Here is a 27,128-nt window from a genome sequence, read left to right as displayed (position 1 = left end):
GGCTTCTGTAGATTTACACAAAAACAATGTTTCTTCAGGCTGACTTGATGATATCAGCGAAAATCATGATAAAAAAATAATAGGAAATAAAATGTATGAATGCATGGCCCTTTAGGGCTTCCGTATAAATCAAACAAACAATAGAGTAATTTATTGATGGTCCCTAAATCAGCCTCCAGCGCAGCCCGAGGTTCTGCAAGCAGCTAACCGTCCTCCTGCTGCCAACACTGGGGGAAACTGAGTAAGAGGCGCCGCTGGGTGTCTCCGGAGTGAATGTCTGTCCAATAACCAACCTAAAACTAACTTTCTGATGCACATCAAAACTTAAAATATCTGCTTACTACACCGTCTCCACTCTCTGATACCTTGCAACATCAGCCACCAACAACCCCTCATGACTAGGCTATTAACTCACACCTCCGTCCTTCTTACACAAACCCGATGAGGGACTGTTTCGGGTCACAGGAACCCGGATCTACTTCACGCGGTTCTAGGCGAAAAGGGGCGGGACAGATGTGGACTACTACCTCAGACTCCTGCCATGGCTGCAGCGGTGTGGACTGGCCGAGGACGGAGAGCTGCGGCTGTTTTGGGGACAGTGACTAGATCCACATCCAGTCACACCGCTTTAAAATCCCAGTATGACGCACTGGTCATCGGAGGAGGTGAGCCCTGTGCACTGGTGGGGAAACAAAAAGCGCAGGAAACATCAGAGCTGTGCAGCAGTAAACAACCCGCAGCGCACAAAGTAGTGGTGATATCATGTTTCAACTAAGTTTGCAAAAGTAGTTAGTGAGGTTTCTCTCTCACTCCTGAAAAAATAATTTACGTAGTGAAGTGATTTGGGTGTTTTGTAAGATTACAGTATCATCTGACTTGGTCAACCTTGGACTGTAAAGTATACAGGAGAGCAGCTTGAACAACTGTTGAACACTGGAGCTGATTTATTTTAGCAATATCTAAAGAGGAATTTACATTTTTTAGGAAAACTATCTGACATATCTCATATTTTATTGCAGGACACAATGGACTGGTGGCAGTAAGTCAATGCATTTGTTTCCCAACACCTACAGTATGTAATAAAACATTATACGGTTCAGTATAGGGGTAAAGGTGGTGTGTGTGTGTGTGTGTGTGTGTGTCTGTGCTTGTAGGCTGCCTATCTTCAGAAGGGAGGACTGAAGACAGCAGTGCTGGAGCGCAGACATGTGCTGGGAGGAGCAGCTGTCACAGAGGAGATCTTCCCTGGTAGGGTGGCCTCTGGCTTGGGTACAATCCTGATTCAACCCAGGTCATAAAGGGTCAATACAGACCAGTCAGTCAGTCAGTCGGTGAACACATACTGTAAACTGGAACTACTTTCTGAAATATTCTTAGTATACTTGAAAATGTAGGAAAAGAGTAACTGCAACATGAAAGTTGTCTGTGATTTTGATAAACTGACCCTTTAGACTATCTGCAGGGGTTATACGCTGTTTTTACACTTTGACAAGTGTTAATATGCGCTGTATTGTCATACTTAAAAGAGATGTACTTTATTTTGTCAGGTTTCCGCTTCTCCAGGTGTTCCTATTTGCTCAGTTTATTAAGACCCCACATATATGCAGACTTGGAGCTCAAGGTAAACATTACAAAGTTTTAAAATATATTAAATCATATATTAAAACTCTTTCTGAGAAGGCTTTAAGTGATCTTCATTTTTGTGTAACATAACGTCAGAAACATGGGCTGAAGGTGTATATGAGGGACCCCCATGCTTACACCCCCATGTTGGAGGAGGGGGTGGGAGGTGCCCCGCCGAGGTCTCTCACCCTGGGCGCTGACTTGGCCATGAACCAGATGGAGATCGGCAAGTTCTCGCAGAAGGATGCTCAGGTGATTAAACATTAAGACAACTATAGTGAATGATTGACTGTATTGGTTATTATTAAGCTCTATTCACAGAAAAGTGTCTCTTTTCCCCTTTATTTCTCCACCAGTGTAAAGTTATTTTGCCCTTTTTTCATACAATCCCACATTCCTCACGTTGACCCATTCTTGACCTCATGTTTCCAGGCTTATTCTGATTTCATTGCACACCTTGACAAGCTGGCAGGAGCCATCCACCCTCTTCTGGATGCTCCTCCTGTAGATGTTCCAGGTGTGACGGCTGGATCTCTGAGGATGAGGCTGGCTGCTGCTAAAACCCTGAGGCCTATTATCAAATGCGGTGCGTTTCTGGATGTGCGCTTGGCAAACAAACTTATTCACAATGTGCCCGTGTTGTTTTCTGTGGTAACTAAGTCATTATGAGTTATGTTTTTGAATTTAAAGGTTTGAAACTGGGCAGAAACATTCCAGATTTCTATGAGATTGTAACTGCGCCAATAACGAAGGTTTGTGATAATTTGTTTAGTTTGGCATGAGTTGCTGTTTTTCTGTTGACTGCATCATGACCAACTCATATTTTGTGTCGTAGATCCTCAATCGGTGGTTTGAGTCGGAGCCACTGAAGGCGACGCTGGCTACTGATGCTGTGATAGGAGCCATGACCAGTCCAAGTAATCCTGGTAGTGGGTGAGATGCCTTTCAGTGCACTCAGAACTACAGGTTTAACTGCAGAGACCTTTAGAAAATACAGATTTTATGGTCTTGCCTTGAAGGTATGTGCTCTTGCACCACGTGATGGGAGAGCTGGAGAAGGAGAAGGGAGCATGGGGTTATGTGGAAGGAGGAATGGGCGGCGTGTCTCAGGCTATCGCTAGCTCTGCTCGATCCCATGGTGTAGACATTTTCACTGAGAAGGTAATGCGGTTTTGATTAATTATACGGATTAGATGCGGTTTGTTTTGCTCTTTATGAATAAACAACATGTATCCTCGGCAGGATGTGGAACAGGTCCTGGTTGATTCAGATGGTGCTGCCAAGGGAGTGGTGTTGAAAGACGGCACAGAGATCCACAGTAAAGTTGTTTTGTCAAATGCCACCCCGTATGTTACCTTCAAGAATCTCACTCCACAGGTAATAAAGAAAACATGCACAGCATGTGTAACAATGGCACCAGACAACGGAATTTATTCTGGCCTCCTGTTTCTCATTGTAGGCTGCCCTTCCTCCAGAGTTCATCAGAGCTGTGGATCAGATTGACTACACCTCACCTGTTACCAAGATCAATGGTAAATCTGCTCTGATTCTGGCTTTAATTTTAACCAAAGGTGCTGTTGAATTAATATAAAATGCTCCCACAGTGGAGACCCTTTTCCCTTTAAAGCTGCCTCCTTGGAGCATGAGGATGTTTAGTGTCACAGTAAGCCTTAAAACAACCAGAACTGGATAGACACTTAGGCTACTAGCTGCAGGGCTCATTGTCTCATCTGTGTGCAAGGGCTGTTTAAAGGATTAGTTCACTAAAAAACTAAAATTCTGTCATTATCTTCTCACCCCCATGAGGATGAAAAGTCTGGACAAGTTTCGTAGTCCATAATACATTTCTGGCGCTTCATGCTATCCAAGTCTCTGGAAGCCCCAAGAAGCCAAATTCATTTAAAAGGACGTTCATGACACACTTTTTAATCCCGAAATCTTCCCTGTAGCTGCTAAGCGAAAAGCGTTAAAGCACATCCGTCTGAAGTGGGTGCAGAAGGTCGACCGTGCATTTGAGGGTTTATATAACGTCTTGGGATCTCGGGGTTTCCGGAGACCAGGATTATGCTGGACGAGATGTATGGAGCCATTTTAGTTTGTTTTTTTTCAGTTGTTTTTATATATATTTTTTTATATTTTAAAACAAGTTCCCATCTACTTCATTTGTTAAGGAGCACAAAAGAAGCTCAAAGAACATTTTATTTGGGTTGAATCAATACTCACACACTTTAAAATCTGCAAAGAAGTGGGAAGGTGTAATACATTGAAGACAATAAGGCACCAACAGATGTAGTGTATCAGGACGGATCAGGTTTTATGACTCCACTGTTGAGTGCTTTATATCATTACAGTGTAAGATTAGGTCACTGCCTCAGCTTTTTGTACTAAGCAAACATTTCAAGGTTTAGGGTATTATAAAGCTGTGTAAAACACACAACTAAGAAGATGTAAAGCATTCCTCAGCTTCCTGTGTGGTGCTTTGTAGGTCCTGCATGTTAATTACAGTATAGAGCTTGAGCTGTAGGGCTTTATTGCTCAGCCTTTAACTGAGCCTTTACAGTGCATTGCTGCTTAATGATAGTCTGTAGTATTTATTTTAACAGGCATAGCTATTGTAAAGCAATTGAGCAGTGTTATACATAACATATTGCATGTACTGAGGGTTGTGCTAATTCAAATACTGAATTGATTGAGATTTTGCTTTACCAAAAATCTAAATTTACATTAAGATGATATGTAATCGTAGCACAAACACTGATTCCATGTCATTTTCTTTGCTTGTGCAGTGGCAGTGGACAAGCTTCCAAACTTCCTGGCATCTCCCACACCAGACAATAAACCCGGACCCCACCACCAGTGCTCCATTCACCTCAACTGTGAAAGCGTGGAGGTGCTGGAGACTGCGTACAAAGAGGCCATGAATGGACGTCCTTCAGCAAGGTATGTACATAAGTGAGACATACATAATGCTTTCTTTTAATTCCTGATAAGATTAAACAATTTAAATTCAGAAAACAAGGTTAATGTTAAGTAAGAGTGAGTCATACATTCCTCACTGTAGAGAATGTAGGACAAAGTGTTAGGCTCTTGTTACTGTAGAGTTAACATGGAAGCTGCAAAAAGTAATACTAATGACAGTATGTAAAACATCATCATTATCATCATCATCATCATCATCATTAACTCACCCTCTCACCCACCCTCCACCATCTTGTCTCATCATGCCCCCTGTATTCCTGTAGACCTATGCTGGAGATGACCATCCCCTCAGTGTTGGATCCGACTTTGGCTCCCCCTGGCTGCCACGTGGTGTCACTGTTCACCCAGTTCACCCCTTACCACATAGAAGGCAGGGAGTGGACGAACCAGGACAGAGAGGCCTTCGCAGACACTGGTAACACACAATGGGACTTCTTATAGCACCACATGTGCCAAAAAAGTACATGGCCACTAAATGTATTACTCAAGCATACGCAGCATGGCTTAGAGAGAAAAAAACGAGATATCCACTTTCTGAAAAACAGGAATTTAGTTAGAAGCAATCATAATTTGAGGCCATAATCTGTACTTTTTAAAATTATGAATGGTGAAATTTAGGAAGTGTTTCCAAAATGGATAAACTGTTAATGTATGTATACTGATTAACCTGTTTCAGTGATAAAGGATGTGTTTGTCTGTCTCTTCAGTATTCGACTGGGTGGAACAATACGCCCCTGGGTTCAAAAAGTCAGTCGTTGGCAGAGACATCTTGGCTCCACCTGACCTGGAGAGGATCTTTGGGCTCACTGGAGGGGTACACACCGCACACTGTGCACATTATAGAACTGAACTGCAAATTTGAATGTTGATACAAATCCGGTTTGCTTGACACAATCAACTGTTCAGTGGACGAGGAAGTCATTTGCGTCCTCTGCTGTGTTCACTATCTGCTCAGATACAGACCTGTTGTATAAGCAGTTAATGGTTACAGACAGTTTGACCACAACCCATGAGTCAGAATCAAAGTTCACAGCAGCTATGTAAAGTGACACCAACTGCACTGAATGGTGTGCTTAAACAACTGGCGGGCTATTTTTTCCCACAATGATGTAATTATATCAAGTAACACAGAATGAAAAGTCAACACGTTGGCTGTGTTTTTACAGAATATCTTCCATGGATCGATGTCACTGGACCAGCTCTACCTAGCACGACCTTTGCCCTCTCTCTCAGACTACCGCTCACCGATTAAAGGGCTGTATCTGTGTGGCAGCGGCTGTCATCCAGGTTTGCTTTTAATGCTTAACTGTCACATGAATATTGGATTGCAAACGTGGCTGTTCGTTGTGTGTAGTGTAGTAGAAGTCATTTATGGGATGTTGTCTGGTGTGAGAAGAGCAGAGTTATTCAACCTTTGGACCTTTCGAGGAAATCTTATCCTTGCTGCTGATGATAAAGAAATGAAGTCACTGACTACAGTCTCTGATTTCTCCACACAAAATAAGACTGACTCAGCCTGTACGTTTTTAAATGTTTGATGTTTTTTATTTTAGGTGGTGGTGTGATGGGTTCTCCCGGCTGGAACGCAGCACTCACTGTCATGGCTGACCTCAAACGTCGCTGAAACATCTGACAGCATCAGTCTGCGGTCCACTCATCAGTATTCAGTATTATTCTTGTGAATTTGACTGATTTTGAGCCATACATTTCAACACTTGCTGATCAGTTGCACCATATTACGTTGGCTATCTGCTAAGTAAAAAGGGGATAATGTTTGATTTAACAATACAACTTACATAAAATGTAAGAGCAAAGGAGAGAATCAATAAAAGTGGCCTTTAGGTTCTTTATATGCCGTCCGTTTCCACCGGTGAAAAGAAAACTATCAAATAAGATATCAAGATATTGATCTCTAGTGCAATATTGCCACACAAAATCCTGTTGTGACACTTGTGTGTCAACACATTAAGTAACAGCACAGTAATAATGTTGAAGACAAATGCATTTTTAGAGTAAATGATACTTCCATGAAATGACCTCAAACTGTCAGTGTAATGATAAAAATATGGTACTATATAATGGGACTTTTTTACAACTTTGTATGAATAAATTTAAATGAATTCAAGCAAATACGTGTCATTTTCTTTAAAGTGTGCATACTGATTCATCCATAGAATCCATAGATGGAAAAAGCTCACTATCAGGATTACTTGGACTGGTCATGGCTTCTATCACAGCATCAGTAGCCAGTGTTGCTTTAAGTGGCTCGGGCGCAAACCACCGATTGAGGATCTGGTCATTCAGTATATTCAGGTAGTCAGCTGACCTCATCTTTTGGGCACATAATGTTGCTGAACCTAGACCTGACCAACTGAATCAACCCAAGATCGTAACACTGCCCCCACAGGCTTGTACAGTAGGCACTGGGCATGATGGTTTGCATCACTTCATCCGCCTCTCTTCTTACCCTGATGCCCCCACCACTTTGGCACAGGCTAAATCTGATCTCATCAGACCACATGACCTTTTTCCATCATTCCAGCATCCAATCTTTATGCTCCCTGGCAAAGTGAAGCCTTTTTTTCCTGATTAGCCTAACTGATAAGTGGTTTTCATAAAGCTACACAGCCTTTTTAGCCCCAATCCCTTGAGTTCTCTTCACATTGTGCATGTGGAAAAGTTCTTACTTTCACTATTAAACATAGCCGTGGGACAGTTCTTAGCCCAGTTTTAATAGTTTCAGCAATCTCCTTAGTTTTCTTTGCTTGATGCAGGCCAATAATTTGACCCTTCTGAAACAGTAACATCCTTTTCCACGACCACAGGATATGTCTCCCGACATTGTTGTTGAAGAAATGAGAAGTTACTCACTGCATCAGTTAGGGTAAATAATGTGTTGCCAGCTGAAACATATTAATCACTACAGTAATTATCCACTGGAAGGCTCTTACCTATTTGCTTAGTTAAATCCAGGTGGTGACTTTTTTTTTGGCCAGGCAGTATATTTAAACTAAAGCAGATAAATAGAATGCAGCCATAATTTTCTTTATTATATAAACCTGTGATTTTTTTCTACTGTGAAAAGTCAAACTGTCCTGTGAAAGAGGCTTATCCGTCCACAGGACACTGTTAACTATTCAGAGTTCTCACATAAATATGAAACAACAGTTGACTCAATGTTGGATGACTGTTTAAATAAATGTGGCCTGAAGACCAGTGCTTTGACAGAAAACTATTACTTCTTTTACTGATAGGGTGTCTGTGTCTGCAGAGACCCTGCCCTCTGCCTATATTTTCTTATTTATTGTTTTGGTGCTTGGGACATTGGGACTGTTGAGTGTCATCCCCTGGTTGTCAAATACTAATGCTTTAGGTTGGTGGCTATCAACCCAAAGCATGAGTGCAATCAACTGTCTTTGTCCTCTGAATGGTGTGTTTTCAAACAACAGCTGAAAAATCATAAAAACTGTATTTAAGTATTGTCCAGCCTGTGTTATTCCAATATTTTTATATTCTTGGGTTTTTGTTGCACTCAAAAAAAGTAATTAGCCTAAAACAGTGTCTTTAAAGGTACCATATGTAAGAATTTGCCACCTATCAAATTCTGTGGTTAGCTAGTTAGCTCAGTTAGCTGTGCAGCTAGCACTCCGACAGGGTGCTCGGAGCACCGGGGGAGTGTTGGTGTTTATATCACTAGCACAGGAGCTTGTTACTGGGATTGGACAGGGCTAGCTGGTTAGCATGTTAACTTCAATATATATCTCTGCAACACAATACGTTGAAGTCATAAGGTCAAAACTGTTTTTTTTTTACATTCTATTGACAATTAAATTTTTGAATGTTTTCACTGAAATTATTACATATCACACCTTTAAGTATGTTAACATGTAAATGTAATCTACACTGGAAATGGCTGTAGCTCAGGAGGTACAGCGGGTTGTCCAGTAATCAGAAGGTCGTATGTTCGAATCCTTGGCTCCCCTGGCTGCATGTCGAGGCATTCCTTGAGCAAGATACTGAACCCTAGCGATGTGCTAGCGATGTAAACACCCCAAACTGTTCCTGATGAGCAGGTTTGCACCTTGCATGGCAGCCTCTGCCATCAGTGTGTGAATGTGACAAGTGTTGTAAAGTGCTTTGAGTGGTCAGTAGACTGGAAAAGCACTAATTTTCTAACATAAGTTCAATGTAACAGGTCACATAATGTGTTTATTATGCAAGCATTATACACAAAAGTGAAGTAGTTATTAAGAGTTATTTCATTCATACACCTTGACTCAACATAATAGGACAGCTTTACATTGAATATGACCCTTTACACTGGAGTTATGTCCGTATGAATTAAACGGGAAATGTACATGTAATTAAAATATTTAAAGTAGTAAAATTAAGTAAGAAGTAAAATAAATGAATTGAAATGGAGTGTACTTGTAATAATTGATCTAGTATCACAAGTGGTGCTTTAAGTGGGCCATAATATCAATTAAATATACATCAGTGGAATCAATCATGGTAGGAAACCATTATTAATTAATTAGCTGCGATAAGAGGCATTCTTTGTTGCTACTCATCACTCACTGTGATAAGATCTGAACCTTTCAATAATCGATAATGGTGTCCTGTGCCTTTAAGACGCAGCTCAGGGTGGACCCAGCGTCGGCGTTTGACGCTCAGGAAGTGGACTAAACCACCGAAGATTCCCGCAGATTCGATATCGCTTGTCCCAATGTTACAAACGTGTGCTCTCTGACTTAAACCTTTTGTTTAAGTGCCTTTTGTTGGATGTCTGGGACGATAATGCTGGATGGTTGCGCTCATGAAATTCACCAGAGGCATATACAGGCTGTTGGGACTCGGGAGCGGTAAGAAACGTCCCCGTTTTCAAAACTTTCTAAACTCAACCACAAGTTCAACTGGTTCCGTTAGTGACCACAAAACGCGTCTGACAATGAAACCGTGGATTAAATGTAACACGTTGGGGTTTTTAAACGATGTATTTTTGGCGGTATCTTCGTTGTTTGTCTGTGTCGTGAGGCTCTTAACTGTGTTCTTGGTTAAACAATGAAGGTTCCCCTCCTGCCAGTTCCACCCTTGCTTGCACCGCTTCCAAGTTCGCGCAGTCGGTGCCAAGAAGTTGAACTAACTCATCTAAAGCAGACTTTTACACCCACGAGGCCAGTTATAACGTAACTTACAAGTCTGGGTGTGCTTCATATAGCAGGAGATGTTCGGTGTAGGTTAAAACTAACACAGATTAGAAGGAGTACATTCCCTGGTGCATGTTGGTATGATAACAATGCCTCAAATACTGTAGGTGGCACAGCCGTGTATGGCCCCGACCATGCTCGGTGGTACAGTCAGAGCTATATGAGCATCAAGTTATGTCTCTTTAAATATGTCATGTGCCCAAACTCGGTTCCTCTTTTGCTTCTCCACGTATAGTTTCCTGTTAGTGCGGGTTTGTTTACTGGCTTGCTGTTAAAACCCCCATCAGAGGCGGATGAGCATCCCCACAATACAGCTTTTATTTTGAAAGATATTCTGCTGCTTTAAATGTGTCACTTTCAGACGAGCGCACATCAGACTGGATAGTTTGTCTTTTTGTGTGTGTCATGTTTACTTTTTAAAAGCTCAGCTCAGTCCACAACACTTGTACCCTGCAGTCATGCACTTTGCAGGCACAAAGACTAATGATTCACTGAGCAGGTTTCTATTTTAATGCTGTGTAAACGCACCCTGTCTTTAGTCACTTTCTAAAAATCACTTCACACCACTGACGCTTTGTGAAGTAGTGATTGTTTCAGCGATAAGGTGATGTGTCATTGTCTTTCTCTTCTCGCTCTACTGCCGAGTTGAGGAGCAGTAAAGAAAACTAGCAGTGAGAAGCTGATTTCCTGGTTAAAGCTCTCGTCCTTGATGATACACTGTTATTTTGCATTCCTGTGGAAAGAGCTCACCTTTCAACTCCACACCAATTTAAGCAGTCTCCTTGAACAGGAGAAACAGAGGCTCTTTTGTTGCTTTCGTCCACGTATCTTGTATCATTTATTTGTTGGGAGGGCATTCCAGTATAAGTTAAGATTTAACAAAAAGCCTGATTCAGCTAATGGGATGGAGCAGTGGTTGTTTCTTGACATTTGAGTAGTGAGCCGGACACGGACAGCTGAAATTCCTTCCACTTTCTATGTCTGTTTGGAGAGAATTACTGTATCAAGGCAATGACACTTAAAGGGTAACTCCAACAATTTTATACATTTAAAGTGTGTTTACAGGTATTGGGGAGTACTACTGCATGTGGAAAAGTACTACTGTACTGTGTGGTACTGTGAAAAAGTAATATAGTCTTTTGTGGTTCCAGAGGAAGCTGAAGGTAATCTGATAAATTGCCTCCAGTGATGTCACTCAGTCACTAAATTGTATTGTGGGTAAAGTAGGCATGGGCTTACTGATTTTGATCATTGGTTTTTAAACTGCCCATAATGAGCCCAACAGTGTTATAGGAGTGCAATGTAGACCAGGGAACTGCTTTTCAAAAGTGGTGCCCACATTACCCACAATGCAACGTAGCCACTGAGTGACATCACTGGAGGCAGCTTATCAGATTACATGCAGCTTCCTCTGGAGCCACAAAAGGCGCTACACTTTTTTCCACAAATGCAGGCGTACTCCTCAAGACCTGTAAACACACTTTAATGTGTAAAATTGGTGGAGTTACCCTTTAATTCAATAGATGCAAAAAATGTGCTGGAATGTACATGGATGGATAGTTTATACAGCGGGGTCAGGAACTTTTCTTGCTAATTCTCTAATCATATATTGAGTGAATTTCTCAGCACTGTGTAAAATGTTGGCCAGGGCCCCAGCACACTTTAGAATAAATGAGGAAGTCAAGTGGCTGCTTGTTGTCTTTTCCTACAAGAAATGCCATATGCAATACATAGAGCTTGCGTTAAGAGACCACAAACTGCACCCAGCAGCAGGAGAGTTGCAATCACTCCCATCAATGCCTCACGAGTCACAACATGAGTCACAGACTAAGTATGAATTTGTCACTGCTCTGGAGATCTTTGCTGAACACATGGAAATCTGACACCACATAGATTCCAGCATGGTCTGGTGTTTTGCTGCCTTTATGTCTTGCCATTTTCTTGCTGCTTTTGGGCCTAAATCAGCAACAGAGTTGTGGTTTGATCTGATCTATGCGCCCTAGCACCCACACTTATCCCACATTCAGAGCAGTGGTTGTTGTCTATGCCTCTTTTCAAGCTTGTTTCTCAGAAAAGATATCGTTTTCTCAAACAGCCGTGCCCGAGGCAGCTGTGTGTTGCATGTGGAAAAGTTAGAGTAAACATCTGTGTCTCAAGACCGAAAGGAACCGACTTGAATCAATCTCACTAAGCAGTTTTCTGTCCTGTGTGCACTTTTGCTTCAAGTTGGGCTGGCTCTTTTTTCTTTTAATAAGGAAGCATTACATCATTTTTCCTGTCTCCACCCAATGTCACTAAGAATTTTGGTGTCTGTAATCAAAGGTCGTAGTGGTTAGAGGTGAACGTTAACAGGGAAGGTGGAACATTTGTTTATTTGCAATCCAGACAGCCAGTGTTACAAAGATCATGGTCAGCTTGGCTCTTGATACGCACATGTGGCACTTATGCTTGTACAGAGAAACATTATTGTGAAACATCAGTTAATTAAGTAAACGTGGAACTTCTTGTACCTTTTTCTTGATGAGGGATGATGGAACATAATGTGCATAAATAACAACCAGCTGTGCAGACTTCTCCTGTACGCTGTATTATCCTAAGAACCAGAGCCACATTAAAACGACATATCTGGTGCACAATTGTTAACAAAAACTAAAGGCAGAATAAAACAATGTAGTCAGTGTCTAAAGGGCTGACATGCTGTATATCTTCTGACAGGCCCCCCTGTCCAGCAGCAGGAGGAGCAGATGGACTGTAGTGCCGCAAGCCTTGACCCAAGTGATGATGCCCCTTTGCCACAGGTAAACAAATCGTGTCAGACCGACAGGGCATTGTCAGGACCGCAAGGGTGAAGGTACAATGTGCGATGTTCAACTCTGTGTATGTGTGTGTGTGTTTGTTCAGGATGTATTAAATGGAGAGGAGGATTTGAGCGAGGAGGAGAAGGTCAGACAAAGGGCAGAGCGACGCAAAGCGAAGAGGAAGGTGAGCAAAAAAAATCATAAACCCCTTTAAGATCTTACTCGATGCCCTTCTTAACAGTACATTTGTAACTTAAGTCGGCCTATTTAGACGGGGTAGTTAGTAAATGAGTCTCCATGTTCAGAATGATGACGTTTAATGTCCGTGACAACTTCTGTAGTTTCATTTAGCCACATGTAAAGTCTTAAAAATTCACAAGGTATTTACGGGCACATTTTATGTCGTGAAAATCTCTTAAACTTGTGTTAACCACAGAACTTACTTCAGGCATCTAAATGAAAACCCATTCAATAAACCCTTCCGAGGCGAGGGAACCGGAAGTGCAAAAATGCTATCTTATTAGGAGTTTTAGGACTCATACCTGTGGCACTCTATAGTCTATTATGCTATGAATGACGGGTAAAATCATGCATTTTCTGACGTGTCAAGTACTGCATCTGTTTCAGCGCCGTCGAAAACGCAAGAAGCAGGAGCAGGTTAAGCAAAATGAGAGCGCTGAACGGGTAAAAATCACATTATTCCTACTGTAAATTTACTGTGCATTTACCTTTACTGCAGATAACTGGATATATACTGTATTTTTATTTAGGATGATGAAGACGAGGATGGAGGTGCAGAGTCTGAACTGGATGAGAGCGAGTCAGAAGCAGAAGTCGGCGCTGAAGAGGAGAAAGAAGGAGTGCAGAAAGAGGAGGTGAATGGGGCAGCTGCCTCACAGAAGCAAGACGCCGCTCCAGTGATGGCTCCTTCAGGAATCAAAGGACATCAGAAGACCCATGGCAGATCTACTGAAGAGGTAGGGCCACTACACTAGTCTCTAGTTTAAGTCAATTAATCAGTTGGTGTAATATCTGTTTTAAATATATAACCCTGCAGCTTGTAGACTTGGATGACACATAATTGTCTGACTTTCTGTGTACCACAGGAGCCAGAGTGGGATGTGAGCAGTGCCTTCTTTGCTAATGCTGCTAGCCATATCAAACCCAAAGGATCGAGTCGCAAGTCCAAAGAAAACAAGGAGAATGAGTCGAGGAGAGAGGTGAATGAATTCTAATAGATAATCTAAGATGAGTAGCTCTCATAATAACTGTCCGCAGCAGTTCCAAAGTCCAAATGTGTGGAAAAGTGGACTCTGGACCATAAAATCCTTTACAACAGTTGTTGAAACGTGTGTGTGCATGTGTGTGTTGACCGAGTATATCTCAGCTGTCATTTGTGTGTTGAATTAAGGCTTTATTGTTTGTTTTCCCAGCAGTAAATGTAGATTTGCTTATTTTATGGTAATTGGAGTATTTCCTGTTCAGTGTTCAGAACCTGATGATCAAGTACATTTTCCCAGCTGTGAATATTGAACATGTTTTTTTTTCACAGACAAATGGAACTGACACCATGACCAAGAAAAGCGCATCACTGACAGGTGAAGAATGATTTCTGCATGCTTTTTAATATGATATTCATAGAAAAAGGAAATTATTGATTAATGTACCTTTTGTACAAACGTGGCAGCATTGCAGCATTGCGGTCAGCCCTCGGGCTACCAGCTCACCAGAGAATTATTTACAAGCATTTTTCTTTCTAGCAGAAAAAGGGATAAAACTGGTGCAGGAGGGGCAGTACGCACAAGCAGTCGCTATGTTTACAGAAGCCATCAAATGTGATCCAAAGGACAACAGGTTCTTTGGGAACCGTTCCTATTGCTATTACTGCTTGGAGCATTACCCTCAGGCCCTGGCAGACGCTGAACGCTCCATTCAGCTGGCTCCAGACTGGCCCAAAGGACACTTCCGCCAGGGCAGTGCTCTCATGGGCATGAAGGTAGGTACAGGCTACTGTGGTAATGGGATATAGCATGCAATCACAGAAGTACCTGCTGTATAACTTCTCATTTAGGCCTTTGGGATAGGATTAGCCTTTACTAAGTATTTTTTTGTGTGCTGTAGCGTTACAGTGAGGCAGAAAAGGCTATGGAGCAGGTGCTGAAACTGGACAAGGACTGTGAGGAGGCCGTCAATGACCTCTTTAACTGCAAAGTGCTGCAGTTAATGGTAAACATACTTACAATGTGGTGAGGTGAAGGGGTTTCCTGTAAAGCGTGACAGCTGTGAATGAAAATAACCTGAGTCTCCTCTGAACTTTCTATTTCTAGACAGTTTACTATTAATCTAGTCATCTTGACTTGAAACCTAAACCTTTTGATTGTACTTTTATGGCTGATTTTTTTTTTTTCTCTATTCTCTCCTCAGGAACTTGGTTTTGAAGAAGGGCAAAGTGTCATGCTGCTGGAGAAGTTTTCAACTGTGCAGGCTGTTCTGACAGCTTGTTCTGATGTTGCCAGGGGTAAGATCACATGTACATAGTGCATTTTCATATTTTATTTTTAAAAAAAAAAGAGCCTGCATTTCTCAGCCTTTCTTTTTAAATATATTCTATTGTTGAAGCTCTTTTTGTTTTGCAGCTGGGAGCCAAGATCCATCAGTTCTGCAACCAGGGTAGGTGACCATCAAAGTGAGGGGTCAGAGGGGTTTGAAGCTTCTTTTGTGGCTAAAATGAATGTTGTTCACCTTAGTTTATACATTTTATTCATAGTTTGTCACAACTTTATTGTTCTTTGGAGAAGTTGAACAAAATGATCTATCTGAACTGTGATTTTATTGCTTTGTCACATTCTTTCTCTTTTCCTCAGAAGCCCTTGTCCATCTCTGTGGGTTGGAAATGTGACGACTGAGCTAACTGAGAAACACCTGTGGGACCTTTTTAAAATGTACGAACATAGTCCAGTACAATATTTGATACCAAACTAGTTTATGACTTACAGCTGGGCATATTGTGATGAGACTATGATGTCTATTGTCTTAGATTTTAGATATCGTTAAATCATGATATGGCAATTGTTGTCTTTGCCTGATTGTAAAGGCTCCATTTTCTAAACTTATCAGACTGTTCTTGTTCTAATTATATTGTCATTATATCTACATTACTGATAATTATTTATCAAAAATCAATGTGTTGTGTCATTGTGATATTTAAGGACCAATAGTCAATATTATCTCAATATCAATATTGAGGTCTTTGGTCAAAAATATTGTGATAGTTGATCTCGTCAACCAGTGTTGGCATTCATGAAGTGCTTTTGGGGACTTCCAAAATACTGGCCTAAAAACATCATTTTAATGCCATATCACCCAGCCCTATTATGACTTTATATCAGTCTATACAAACAATTAACTATTCCTAATTCAGTTACTAGAAAGGCATTTCAGAAAACATTTGTGTTTGTACATCTTTGAACAGAACATGTAATCTAATATTTAACCAAGGTAGTTGTTGACCTGCTGTGAAGTTGTTTGCTTTGCGTTGTAGGTACGGTGAGATAGAAAGTATCCGTGTGCTGCATGAGAGATTCTGTGCCTTTGTCAACTTCAAGAATGCAAGTATGGCTGCTCGTGCCATGGAGAAACTAAATGTGAGCACTTTTTTGTTGCCCTCTCAAAATCTTGTGTCCGTCTGTTGTTTTTGTTTTTTTAAACTAAATAGTGGATAATTACATGTACGCTTCCTCTTGCAGGGTTATTGTATTGAGAACACCCGTTTAGTGGTGCGATATCCAGACCGTCGCACTCAGAGGGTCCTTCCTTTCCCACTGAAGACCTGTCTCCCTGTCACACAGCAGGCAGGGGCAGCTGCTGGGTAAGAAGCACTTCAGTCTCACCTTAGAAACTCTGTAGGCCACTGAAATCATTAAATAGGACTACAATTTAAAGTGCTTTTATACTTCATATGCTTCCTATGCATCTAACTGTGTCTCTGTCATCTTCCTCTCCATCCAGACTGAGACGACGTGGCCCAGTAAATGGAGACGAGTGTTACTTCTGGAGAACCACCGGCTGCCATTTTGGGGACAAATGTCGCTACAAACACATTCCTGATCAGAAAGGCAAGGACAGGAAGCCCTGGCAGCCATGAATTTGGCCTAATCTCTGCCCCAGTGGTGTGCAGGAAACTGGGATGCACAGACTGCGCCAAAGGAGCCGGCACTTACTGGACCAGGTTCTCTGGGCTTAAAATACTTACTGTACTGAATGGACCACAATAGTCAAAGGATCAGAGCCAGCAGGGATAATCACACATGTGCCACGGAAGACTGGGAGTATAAAGGTTTTTATTTTAATACAAGAACTATTGATCAGTTATACAACATTAACCAGCAGGTTAACAAATTCACCTGGTGTAGTCTTTGTTTTGAATGAAAACCTTCATAATCACAGCGCTTCAAGGCAAATAGTGGACCTATTCCTTTTTAAAGGATATGACCTAACCTCACAGGCCGACAACATAACAAGGAAGTGAAACTGCCTTGGCCTACTATTGAAAAAAGAAGTGATGTCGCTGCCATGTACAGCAGTAATGAAAGGACTCAGTATGGATGTGTCAGGCCAGGGCTCTTCAGTGAAAATCCTGGGGAGTTTCCTTCCACAGAATTTCCACCACAAAGCAGTGTTCCTCCCCATTTTTAAAGTTCACACAGTTGACCAGTACTTTATCTTGCAGTTTGTGAAGCTGATTTTTAGTTTGCAGTTCATTCTGGGGTCTCCATTTCCCATTTGTTATTCGTGTGCCCATATCAGCACACTTTCCACCAGACCAAAGACAGACATACTTGATATTTCAGTACCTCCCCTATGCAGACAAGGGTTTTCTTTTAGCCAATAAGCTACAGAGACCCAGGGAGGTGCCTTCATACTGTGCTTGTAGCCTTAGTTAAGATGATCACACGTGGGTAAATACACTTCAGATATTGCAAATTTGTCTGTATTAATGCATGGATTAGGTGTATGTCTCTTTTTTCACCTATTGGCTATCCTTTTGTTGAAAGATCGAACGCACACACTGCATGCCTGTTCAGCTGTTGGACAACTTCTGGAGGTCATTGTGCTTCATAAACATAATAGAAACACTTGATTTCATGCAATTCAGTAGAACACATATTACCTTTATGAAGGCTGCAGTGTTAAATTTTTCGTGACACTGTGTCAGAGAGGTATTGTTTCAACTCTATGGCCATTTTGGGGCCATAGATGTTGGTTTTGTTGTATTGGATTGCATGAAATGTCCGGTGTGACATCCAGTCAGTTCTGCAGACTTCTTCCTATTTTAGTGGACTTTGGTGCAAATGAATAGCCTTCCTTTAACTCATCATTACAATATGAAAAAAATGCTTTCCAGGTACATTTGCATAGTAAACATCACAGTGCTTTATGTCTATGCAAAAGTCATGTGCCGACTTGATTGTCAGTTCTGTGTCAGAACTCCACACACCTCCCACCTCTGGTGTAGGTAGTCTTTTTTGTAGGGTGTTGTCTATGACAAACATGGCGACGTCATCGATAAAGTAGTTCATACTCCAGGACAGTGCCTTATAAGAATTCATGCTTGGTCATGTGCACACACACATTCATGGTCATGTGTGTAGTCAAACAACTATTGAACTTTGAAAGCAGTGTTTTTGACCTTAGGGAGGTCTCCAATTCAGTATTTCAGTGAACCAAAGAATGCTTCATCTGACGGCTCTGCACTGAAAACAGCTTTGTTCTTTCAGGAGTTTCAACACTAGACAGTGCATTAAAACCCCATTGGCTTGTGTCTGTATCATTAAAACAACTACAGCTATATCACTTGGTTTAAGCCCACACTACGTTCACTTGTAAACTATGCACAGCATAGTGAGAGTATTTATTTTCCTATTTATACCTATGTTTTTTTTCTATTTCTTTTTTTACACCATACTTTGGGAGATGAGTACAGCTTTGAATTCTTTCACTCACTTTATGGTAGGTTATGTCCCTTCTCCTGTTTGTCTCTCACTTCAAGAGACTTGCATTATTAAGAATCATTAGTGCCAACACTGTCACATGCTGTCACTTCTACTTCTCTTGTATTACTTTCTGTCTTGTGGCTAAAACTTGTGAAAAAGGAACAGGACACCAAACATTACAACTGCACTTGTCGATTTAACAAACTTACTTGTCCTTATTTGACTGGTGTCGTTAGAGATGGTTGAAAAGTGCATTTAATTTACAGATTAATAAAATGTGTTGGATATTTCCATAGCATATTCAATTTCATCTTGAGGATATTTCTAAATTACACAATTGTAAGATTTCCCTGAGTTAAATTTTATCTATTTGGTATGTTTTTATTCTTTTGTGTTTCAAACTATTTCAGGAAAACGGATTTTTAATGATGATGTACACATTGATTACCAGAGCACTGCAATCCTGTTAATCTTCCAATTATTTTGTATTATCGTTACTGCACTGCAAAAGAGTCTTTTATATTTAATAAATGTATTTGAACCACCTATACCACATAGGTCTGAGTCTCCACTTGTTGTAAATGTGAATTTTCTGACAGTGATGTGCGGTTTTCCTGCCTGCCACAGGGAGGCAGTGTTGTACATGAAAGGTTTCGCACTGAAATATGTCCCCAACTTAACCAGCCTATGCAATGCCTATATCTTTTTTGATCTCCAGGAACCAAGATGTTGCTCTAAGTCATTCCTGATGCTCAAAACCCTGAAGAAGTAAATCAAAGCAGACCAGACTGGTGTGGGGGGAATAAAGTAACCCTATCATCACTGGTAAGAGACACTTGTGCGGCCAGCATGAAAGAAGCATTAGGGAATCTGAAACCACGCAGACCAGTGGGAGATGGAGATGTGACTAACAGGGCTGAGAACGTGTGGGAAAAGCAACCATTATGCCACAGATGACGTTTTGAATAAAGAGGAACTGAAGCCTGAAGCCACCTGCCAGTGCGTACATACTCAAGATGCTGCAATAATTAAAGGAGCACTCTACAGATTTTACACATGAAGTTCTGTGCACTCATCAAAATGAGCAGAAAGCCTGTGTTACAAACAGGAGGTGTGGGATTTGGAAGATAAGGGCATTTACAAAATAGGCAGGGCTGGTCCAATAACAGATGTTTTAGGATTAAAATCATGATTTCTTGGTCCCTGACGCTTTGTTTCTTTTTAAATCCCCAAACTGAACTGGTGTAGAAATTGCATGCATGGATTTATAGTTGATTGATTTTAGGCTGTATGAATAGGATTTCCAAGGATATCAGATTGGTATGTGAAGGTATTAACGGTGGTGGAAAGTATATTTACTCAAATACTGTACATAAGTACACCCTAACCCAATTTTGAGGTTCTTGTACTTTATTAGGTAGCCTATGTCCCAGTTTTGGCTACTTTATACTTCCAGTCCTTTACATTTAAAAGGAAGGTAAGTATTTTACTATTAACTTTACCATAGGCATTTAACTGCAAAAGTGACTTTGATTGAACATGCAGAACACACGATCAACTCATTGAATACGACACACTGTTACAGATTAAAGGCACCACATACTCAGTTGTTTTCAGTTATGACGCTAATTGGTCCTGAAAAATCTTTTTTTCTATCTTGTTGATCGTGATAACAACGAGGTACAAAATCTGAAGAAATGATTAAAAAAAATATTGATATCTTTCAGGACCTTAAAGGTGCATTTTTTAAGACAGCTGATTGTTGAGTCTTATTCCCAGGTTGTCAAATAGTGACATTTTGGGTCAGTTGCCAGCCCGACCTAACAGCCCAAAGCGTCAGTATTTGATGACCTGGGAATCAAAAATCAACTGTCTGTCTCCAGAATCACTTTTTGCACCTTTAAAGGCTCCATGATTTAATTTGCATAGTGAGTACTTTTGATACTTAAAGTACATTTTGCTGGTGACACATATGTACTTGAATGGAACTTTTACTTGTAACAGAGTATTTTTACACTGTAGTATTGTACTTTCACTTGTGTAAAATATCAGAGTGTCTCTTCCACCACTCGGTATTCACTGCTGACACTAAATTTGTGCCTTTAATTGAAATATTCTTTAACTTTACTGTCCAATTTAAGCCCACCTTGCGGTTAAGGCGAAGATGGCCTCTGATGTTAGATCTAATGTCAACTTTTATGAACAGCTCTCTCCACTCTCAGCCCTCTAACCTGTGCAGCCTCTCCTCTATACAGTACATGCCTACACGCTCCTATAGCCAGTATGAAAGTAAAAGTATTATGAAAGCCTGGAGAGACGGCAGTGGGGGTGAGTGTGAGGAGGTGCTGTAGTTTCAAAAGGCACTTGTTTATTGTTGGAGAGCATGTATTTATTTCATGCCTCCACAGATTGTGGGTAAGGGCAGAGCCGGCTCGGTCGGCGTAATTAGAGAGGTGGAGAGAGAGAGAGAGAGCTCTGCCACAGAGGGCTGCTTCGCTCACACACTCTTAGCCCCGTGAGCCCTCTGAGACCTTGTAACACACTCTCACTAACACACACACACACCCACTGAGCTTTTAAATATTGGCACACACGCAGCGACACCTGTCTAGGCTAGTTTAATTTGTCTGATATGCAAGAGTGCATCGCAGGTTATAATGGAAGGATGTCGCACAAATAAATTATAGCTATATTTTTAAACCCCCTTCACCTTTTTTTTTTTGTTCATTCCTCTCCCTGTCGGCCTTGGAGATCCCTCTGATTTGGCCCCGCTAATAGGGGGTCTGCTCTTCCTGTTCGGGTTTACCAGTCAGGGAGGGACCACCATCCTGCCACCCAGTCGCACCATCACTGGCACACACAAACATCTCAATTACAGCTTCAAAGTTTACATGTGCGCACACAAGTACACACAGTATGTAACGTATGATTTTTTTTTTCTTTCACCATCTGAACTCTGCATACGGGGTAAGTGTTTTTATGGTCGTGGTTGATGTTTCAGTTCCTAGCTCCCCTGTCACAATTGTAATTTTTCATGCCTATGAATAAACCTTGCTGCCTCAAAAAGGTGCCCACTGAGGTTTACTCGAAAAACTGAAATACAGTTCATCAACACACCGAGGCCAAAAATGTCCCGTGTTGCTAAATTTGTTTCGAATCCTCTGGAAATGACTCGAAAAATAAATAAACAACTTTCAAACATGTAGAAAGGCCTCAGTAAGTCGGATCAGGACTGAGAACTGAAGTGACCCCCGGCTAGGAAGCAATAAAGGAGGACGTTTTTCCTATTTTTTTTTATCTGGGTCTACACTGATTAAATCTTTACACCATGATGACAGGTTACACTATAGTAACACTCCTGGGCAGGGGAGGTATGGTATATTCTCATCAGTCACGTTCACCATGGCTACGGTGAGGCTGGGCCTATTTTAGAGTTGGTGGTTTGCGGCCATCTCAACAAGGAAATATCTACCCTGTGGTATAGGGAGCTTCTTTAAGACACTTGAAACTTGATGTTTGAGACTATTCTGGAAGTACAGTCCTTCCTGTTGGTCACATTTACACACGTTCAATCCCAAGCTTGTGTAAGGCTCTGAGCGTCGAGTTATGTAAAGCACCCTCAGCCTATCAGAGAAGAGAGGTGTATAGAGGCCGAATTAGAGAGAAACACTCAATTTAAAATGGATTTCACAATGTATGACGAACAGTTCTGGGAAGATACTAAAGATCCCATCCAGAAATTGAGTCTTGTGGTTGCTGGAAAATACGAAATAACGTTCACTGTCAGTTTCATATATCTTGAATCAGACTGCCTCATTCATCTGACAGCTCATTCAGTAATGCTTAAAAAGTATTTATCTACAATTATATGAATGCCAACTCAGTTAGAAAGACTTCAGTGGAGGGAACCCACTACTTTGATTTTTAAATTTCATTTTATAGGAACAGCTGTTGGAGCATCATTTAGACAATTAGGTTGCAATCTAATAAACCAGCTTTACATTTAGCATTTAATTTAAGTCAACACTCTTAAATGGGAGAAAGATGCCTTCAGGGAAAGAGAGCACAGGAGGAGGGAGGGAGGGAAGGAGGGAGGGAGGCAGGGATATAGGGAGAAGGAGGGAAGAAGGGAGGATTGACTAAAGGAGAGCATTTAGTAGTCATACTCCTTCACTCAGTCACTCTCCCCTAGCCAGTGACGTCCACCACTGCAAACTTTCGCTGCCTGCCAGGTGAGTGAACTTTCACCTTCTCCTTCGACTTTTTTCAGAGTAAATTATTTTATTTTCACTTGATTTCTAAGTTATTTCTTTTTTTAAAGTAGTTATTCATCCGGGTGCATGTGTAACAGGTGTTTTAAGGGTTGAGACGCTTTTGTCCTCTCTGGATTCTTAATTTAATTAGATTAATTATAAAAGAAAAAATAGTTAGCTATAGTGCCACGAAAGTTCTAACATTTAGAGAGAAAAAAATTAATTTAAATTTAGGTCTCACACTGAATTAAGCAGTAACAGGTATACAGAATAAGGCGTTCTCACTATGATTTACTGAGGCGAGTCTCTATTTGCTTGTTGCTGGTTTGTTCCTTTGTAATTTCACCATCACAGCTGACAAACAGATTTTGTGTATTCTGTGTTGTGCTGTCATGTGGCATGCAATGATTTAATGTTTTAGTGTCTGTCTCCCACACTGCCTCCTTGTTTGCCTGTGTCACTTGTTAACCTCCAGTTTAAAACGTGCCTCGTGTTCGTGTCTGGTTAGTTGGCCTCGGGGAATGTTAATTCACGTGAATTGCAATACGAAAGAAGGCTGGTGGGTGTATCTCTAATTATACGCCAGTGTTTGACATGAGTGAAAAGCATTCATTTTATGCGTTTAGGCTTCCATTGATGCTGCAGCAGTGATTAAGATCAAATGTGGGATTATAAAACAAGTTTTATTTCTGTGACTGGGAAACAGATAAACTGCCACTGCACTGGCTACTGTCTCAGTCAGTACACTGTCCATCGCTGATAACAGATGAGTGCAGACCAGTGGCTTTACTCTGCCATGACGACCTGAACTACTTTGTCCAGAGGATGTCACCGTTGGTCTGTTTAACATTTAGGCCTCTATCTCTGGATCTCTACTGCCTGGCTATTTGACTGAAATTAATCAGTCTTAATGCAAAGTAGTTTAAAGGGGCTCTATTTTGGAGAAGACATTCAAATGCATAATTTCAATATTTATAATATTAATGATGTAGTAATACAAACTCAGAAATGTGTATCTTTTCCATAACTGAATAAACAGGCTGTTAAAAAAAACAGGTAAATAAGGTCCCCAGAACACAGGGTCCGCCACATATAAACAGTATGGAATTGTGCTGTCCTTTATGGTCAGCTTGTCCATTCAGTTTATTCAGTCATGAATAAACTGTCATGTTTTTTAAATATGTTTAGGCATAAAGAAAAGAAAATCAGTCAGTATAGATCTAGGTGCTGTATTGTAGGCAACTGGACTTGTTTCAGTTTCTTGAAGACGTTTCACCTCTCATCCAAGAGGCTTCTTCACTTCTAACTAACTGGAGGGGAGTTAGTAGTTAGTAGTTAGAACTGAAGAAGCCTCTTGGATGAGAAGTGAAAAGTCATCAAGAAACTGAAACAAGTCCAGTTGCCTACGATACAGCACCTAGATTTACCATGACCTGGATGACTGAGAACCTTCATCAACGTCAATATAGATCTTTCTCTTCTCATTCCCCAAACTACATAGTGCACCTTTAACTCTCAGGATGTATCTAAAGAGTGATGAGACGTGTCTCCCATTAAAAGGAAATCAGCTGTGGCTCTAAACTGGCCGCTTCATTGACAAGATAGTTGACTAGTATATTTAATATAAATTAGTAATAATAATAAAAAAGGTGCAACATCGTCTAATTCAACAAAACTGAATCATCTGAACCTCTACCTGCAGACCCCCTCCTCTCAGTCACGATGACCCGCACCCTCTGCTTGAGCGTCCTGCTGCTGCTGCTGTCCCTCTCCGGTCCCGCTCGAGCTGAACCGAGGCGGACCACCGCGGCCGCTCAGCGCAGGGCGCCGCGCGCGCCGGCCGCCAAGGTGCGCTTGGCGGGCAACTATCAGCGAGATGCTAACGAGGGGCGCGTGGAGGTGCTGCACAACAACACGTGGGGGACCGTCTGCGACGACGAGGTGGACATTAAGCTGGCCAACGTGGTGTGCCGAGAGCTGGGCTACCAGAGTGGTATCACGTGGGCTCACAGCGCCAAGTATGGAGAAGGAGCGGGTGAGAGCACTTCCTGTACCATATCACAACTCAGCTGGTGTTAGAGGTTGGGATTTTACTGAGCAAAAGGTTCAAATGGCCCAATTTTCTACCAGGCCAAACTGACTTGGTTTGTGTGTGAGAGAAGCTATGATAGACCTTGATATGTTGGCACATCTCCAAGCTGTAGCTAATTAATAATTAAGGGCTGCAGCCTGTTGAAGTTTTCTGCAGTGTTTTCAGCCATCATGCTGCCTCACTGGTGAGGTTCACTGACACACTGAATTAGAGCAGAGCCATTAGTCCAGTTCACCTGAACAATGTATGATGATGTACATGATATCATTGTAATCATTGACCATGAAAACATAGGGGCAGCCATCAGCTTTGTGTGTTATCATGTTTGGTTCAGGAGATATGGCGCAAAATACATAGTTCAGTTATGGCGTAAAGTAGAATGGCCGCCATTTCCACCATGAGGCGTTTTTGCGACTCCATCTTCATGTTCAGTCCCCCAAACTCTACCAAGTTTAATGCTTTTATGAAAAAATGAACAATTCATCTCAAATTTGCTGCATATCACCCGGACTACATCGTTAATTGACCATATTCACACGGCGGCCATTTTCCTCTGCCATCACTCAGGGTGGGAAGCTCAAATGTCATCCAGGTTGCAAGTCCTGTAAACGTAGGAAATCTGACAAGTTGTTTGCATTTCAAAGCTTCCTGACTGATCAGAAAGACAATGGAAAGTTAATATCCGGAGAGACATTGAACCATATTTTAAAGTAAAACAACATATTTGATATCCCGTTAGCTCACGTCAGACAACAGCTAACATTAGCATTCAACCACTTCCTAGCGAACGTTATTGTTTGATAGTGTTAGATGATACGATAGGAAAAGCGTACATTCATTCTAAAATATCAACACCCATCTCGGTAACATTTATTTAAGGCTGGAAGTGAAATGCACTGGATGTAATCAAGCAGTAACGTTAGCCAGGAAGTGCTTGAATGCTAATGTTAACTGATGGGTTATCAAATATGTTGTTTTACCTTGAAATATGGCCCAATGTCGCTCCAGATTTTCACGATCTATCATCTTTTCAGCTGCTGATCAATCAGGACGCGGTTAAAGGATAACAATTTGCTTCTCACCGTGAGCATAACGTCACGGGAAAATGGCCGTTGAGTGAATTTGGCCTATTGTATTAATTACACATTAACATTACATTAACATGGTGATTTATCAGATTTAAAGGTCCAGTGTGTAGGATTTACCAGCATCTAGCAGTGTGGTTGCACCCTCCTCTAAGGTGACCAATATAAACTTGAAAGGCCCTTGCTAGAGGCAGTGTTTGGTCTGTCTGTTATCGGCTACTGTAGAAACATGGTGGGAGACAACCTGTTCCCTCTGTAAATGTAAAAGGCTCTAGGTAACGAAAACATTATTAACATTTAAAAGTCTTAGTTTTAAGTGATTATACACAATGAAAGCATTATTAACAAAATTATATTCCATTTCCACCTAAATCCTACACACTTGACCTTTAAGCTGTCGCTGCCATGTTGGACCGGTTCCCAACCTCTCTCCTACAGAAACTTCCTCCTACAACTTCCATGCGAAAGTGTGCTTACCCAACACACAACACCAAACTAAGTGTATGGCTTAACGAAAGTCCGCTAATTAAGACATCCAAAATAACTAACATCATAAAGTGACAAAGATAACTTGTTGCGGGAATGGAGTCTACATCTCGTTAAGGTCTCCTGGCAGGCTGCTAGGGCAAATATATGGGCCAAAAGAGGGCATTTGTTTCAGAATAATGACAGCATTGGCTTGCCAGACTTGTGCAACACTTGCTGTGGTTTATGTACATTCTTTACTGCTGCTTTTAAATCCAAATTAAAGAGAAGGTTGAGTGGATTCAAGGAGCAGGATCTACAGCACCCTGCCTTGTAAAATACTGTGTATCTACTGCTAAACAGGCCGGTAAGGTGCAACCCTAAATCAGCGTGCCAGTAAAAGTCAAGTGTTAGGTGTTTAGGAACTGATCCTGGCCTCCCTTGTGTGGATGCTTTGCCCAGTCTTTCTGTTGAACAATCAATGAAAATCATCATGAATGAAGTAATGAATTGTTTATCCTTTCACAAGGCCCAATATGGATGGATAATGTACGCTGTGACGGCTCAGAGAAGTCCTTGAAGGACTGCAAACACAACGGTTGGGGGGTGAACGACTGTAAACACTCTGAAGAC

At 41.3% G+C, this 27,128-nt stretch overlaps 2 protein-coding genes across 5 annotated transcripts; both read left to right on the top strand.

Moving 5' to 3' along the window:
- The first annotated feature begins 541 nt into the window (after window positions 1–541).
- pyroxd2 (pyridine nucleotide-disulphide oxidoreductase domain 2) lies at window positions 542–6,732 on the top strand. The gene is made up of 16 exons (XM_073482457.1): window positions 542–665; window positions 1,020–1,039; window positions 1,155–1,248; window positions 1,548–1,621; window positions 1,720–1,875; window positions 2,056–2,209; window positions 2,314–2,375; window positions 2,459–2,556; window positions 2,643–2,784; window positions 2,866–3,000; window positions 3,083–3,155; window positions 4,410–4,563; window positions 4,866–5,017; window positions 5,310–5,416; window positions 5,769–5,889; window positions 6,156–6,732. Exons 1-16 carry the CDS (start codon window positions 542–544, stop codon window positions 6,224–6,226), a joined length of 1,737 nt encoding a protein of 578 aa, XP_073338558.1. The 3' UTR covers window positions 6,227–6,732.
- A 2,554-nt stretch (window positions 6,733–9,286) lies between these two features.
- Window positions 9,287–19,153, top strand: LOC141009112 (uncharacterized). 4 transcript variants are annotated; one of them, XM_073481529.1, is made up of 15 exons: window positions 9,287–9,464; window positions 12,525–12,607; window positions 12,711–12,791; window positions 13,235–13,291; window positions 13,378–13,584; window positions 13,714–13,827; window positions 14,160–14,205; window positions 14,371–14,603; window positions 14,729–14,833; window positions 15,032–15,125; window positions 15,244–15,277; window positions 15,472–15,549; window positions 16,149–16,251; window positions 16,354–16,475; window positions 16,616–19,153. In XM_073481529.1, exons 1-15 carry the CDS (start codon window positions 9,407–9,409, stop codon window positions 16,749–16,751), a joined length of 1,551 nt encoding a protein of 516 aa, XP_073337630.1. In that variant the 5' UTR covers window positions 9,287–9,406; the 3' UTR covers window positions 16,752–19,153. The 4 variants fall into 4 exon arrangements, with proteins under 4 accessions (XP_073337630.1, XP_073337628.1, XP_073337631.1 ...); XM_073481527.1 differs by having other exon boundaries at window positions 9,322–9,464; window positions 14,368–14,603; XM_073481530.1 differs by having other exon boundaries at window positions 9,322–9,464; window positions 15,475–15,549; window positions 16,616–16,840.
- The last annotated feature ends 7,975 nt before the right edge of the window (window positions 19,154–27,128 follow it).

Source organism: Pagrus major, chromosome 15 (assembly GCF_040436345.1).
Source record: "Pagrus major chromosome 15, Pma_NU_1.0".
Taxonomy (NCBI): Eukaryota; Metazoa; Chordata; class Actinopteri; order Spariformes; family Sparidae; genus Pagrus; species Pagrus major.
This window is presented reverse-complemented; position numbering and strand designations above follow the sequence as displayed.

Excerpts from the sequence above, each read along its gene's own strand:
- LOC141009112 (XM_073481527.1), top strand. The coding sequence starts at position 9,407 with ATGGTTGCGCTCATGAAATTCACCAGAGGCATATACAGGCTGTTGGGA. Across the intron at positions 14,206-14,367 it reads GAAAAGCGCATCACTGACAG|CAGAAAAAGGGATAAAACTG; the intron begins GTGAAGAATGAT and ends TTTTCTTTCTAG. Across the intron at positions 16,476-16,615 it reads CAGGCAGGGGCAGCTGCTGG|ACTGAGACGACGTGGCCCAG; the intron begins GTAAGAAGCACT and ends CTCTCCATCCAG.
- pyroxd2 (XM_073482457.1), top strand. The coding sequence starts at position 542 with ATGGCTGCAGCGGTGTGGACTGGCCGAGGACGGAGAGCTGCGGCTGTT. Across the intron at positions 1,622-1,719 it reads ATGCAGACTTGGAGCTCAAG|AAACATGGGCTGAAGGTGTA; the intron begins GTAAACATTACA and ends ACATAACGTCAG. Across the intron at positions 2,376-2,458 it reads TAACTGCGCCAATAACGAAG|ATCCTCAATCGGTGGTTTGA; the intron begins GTTTGTGATAAT and ends TTTGTGTCGTAG.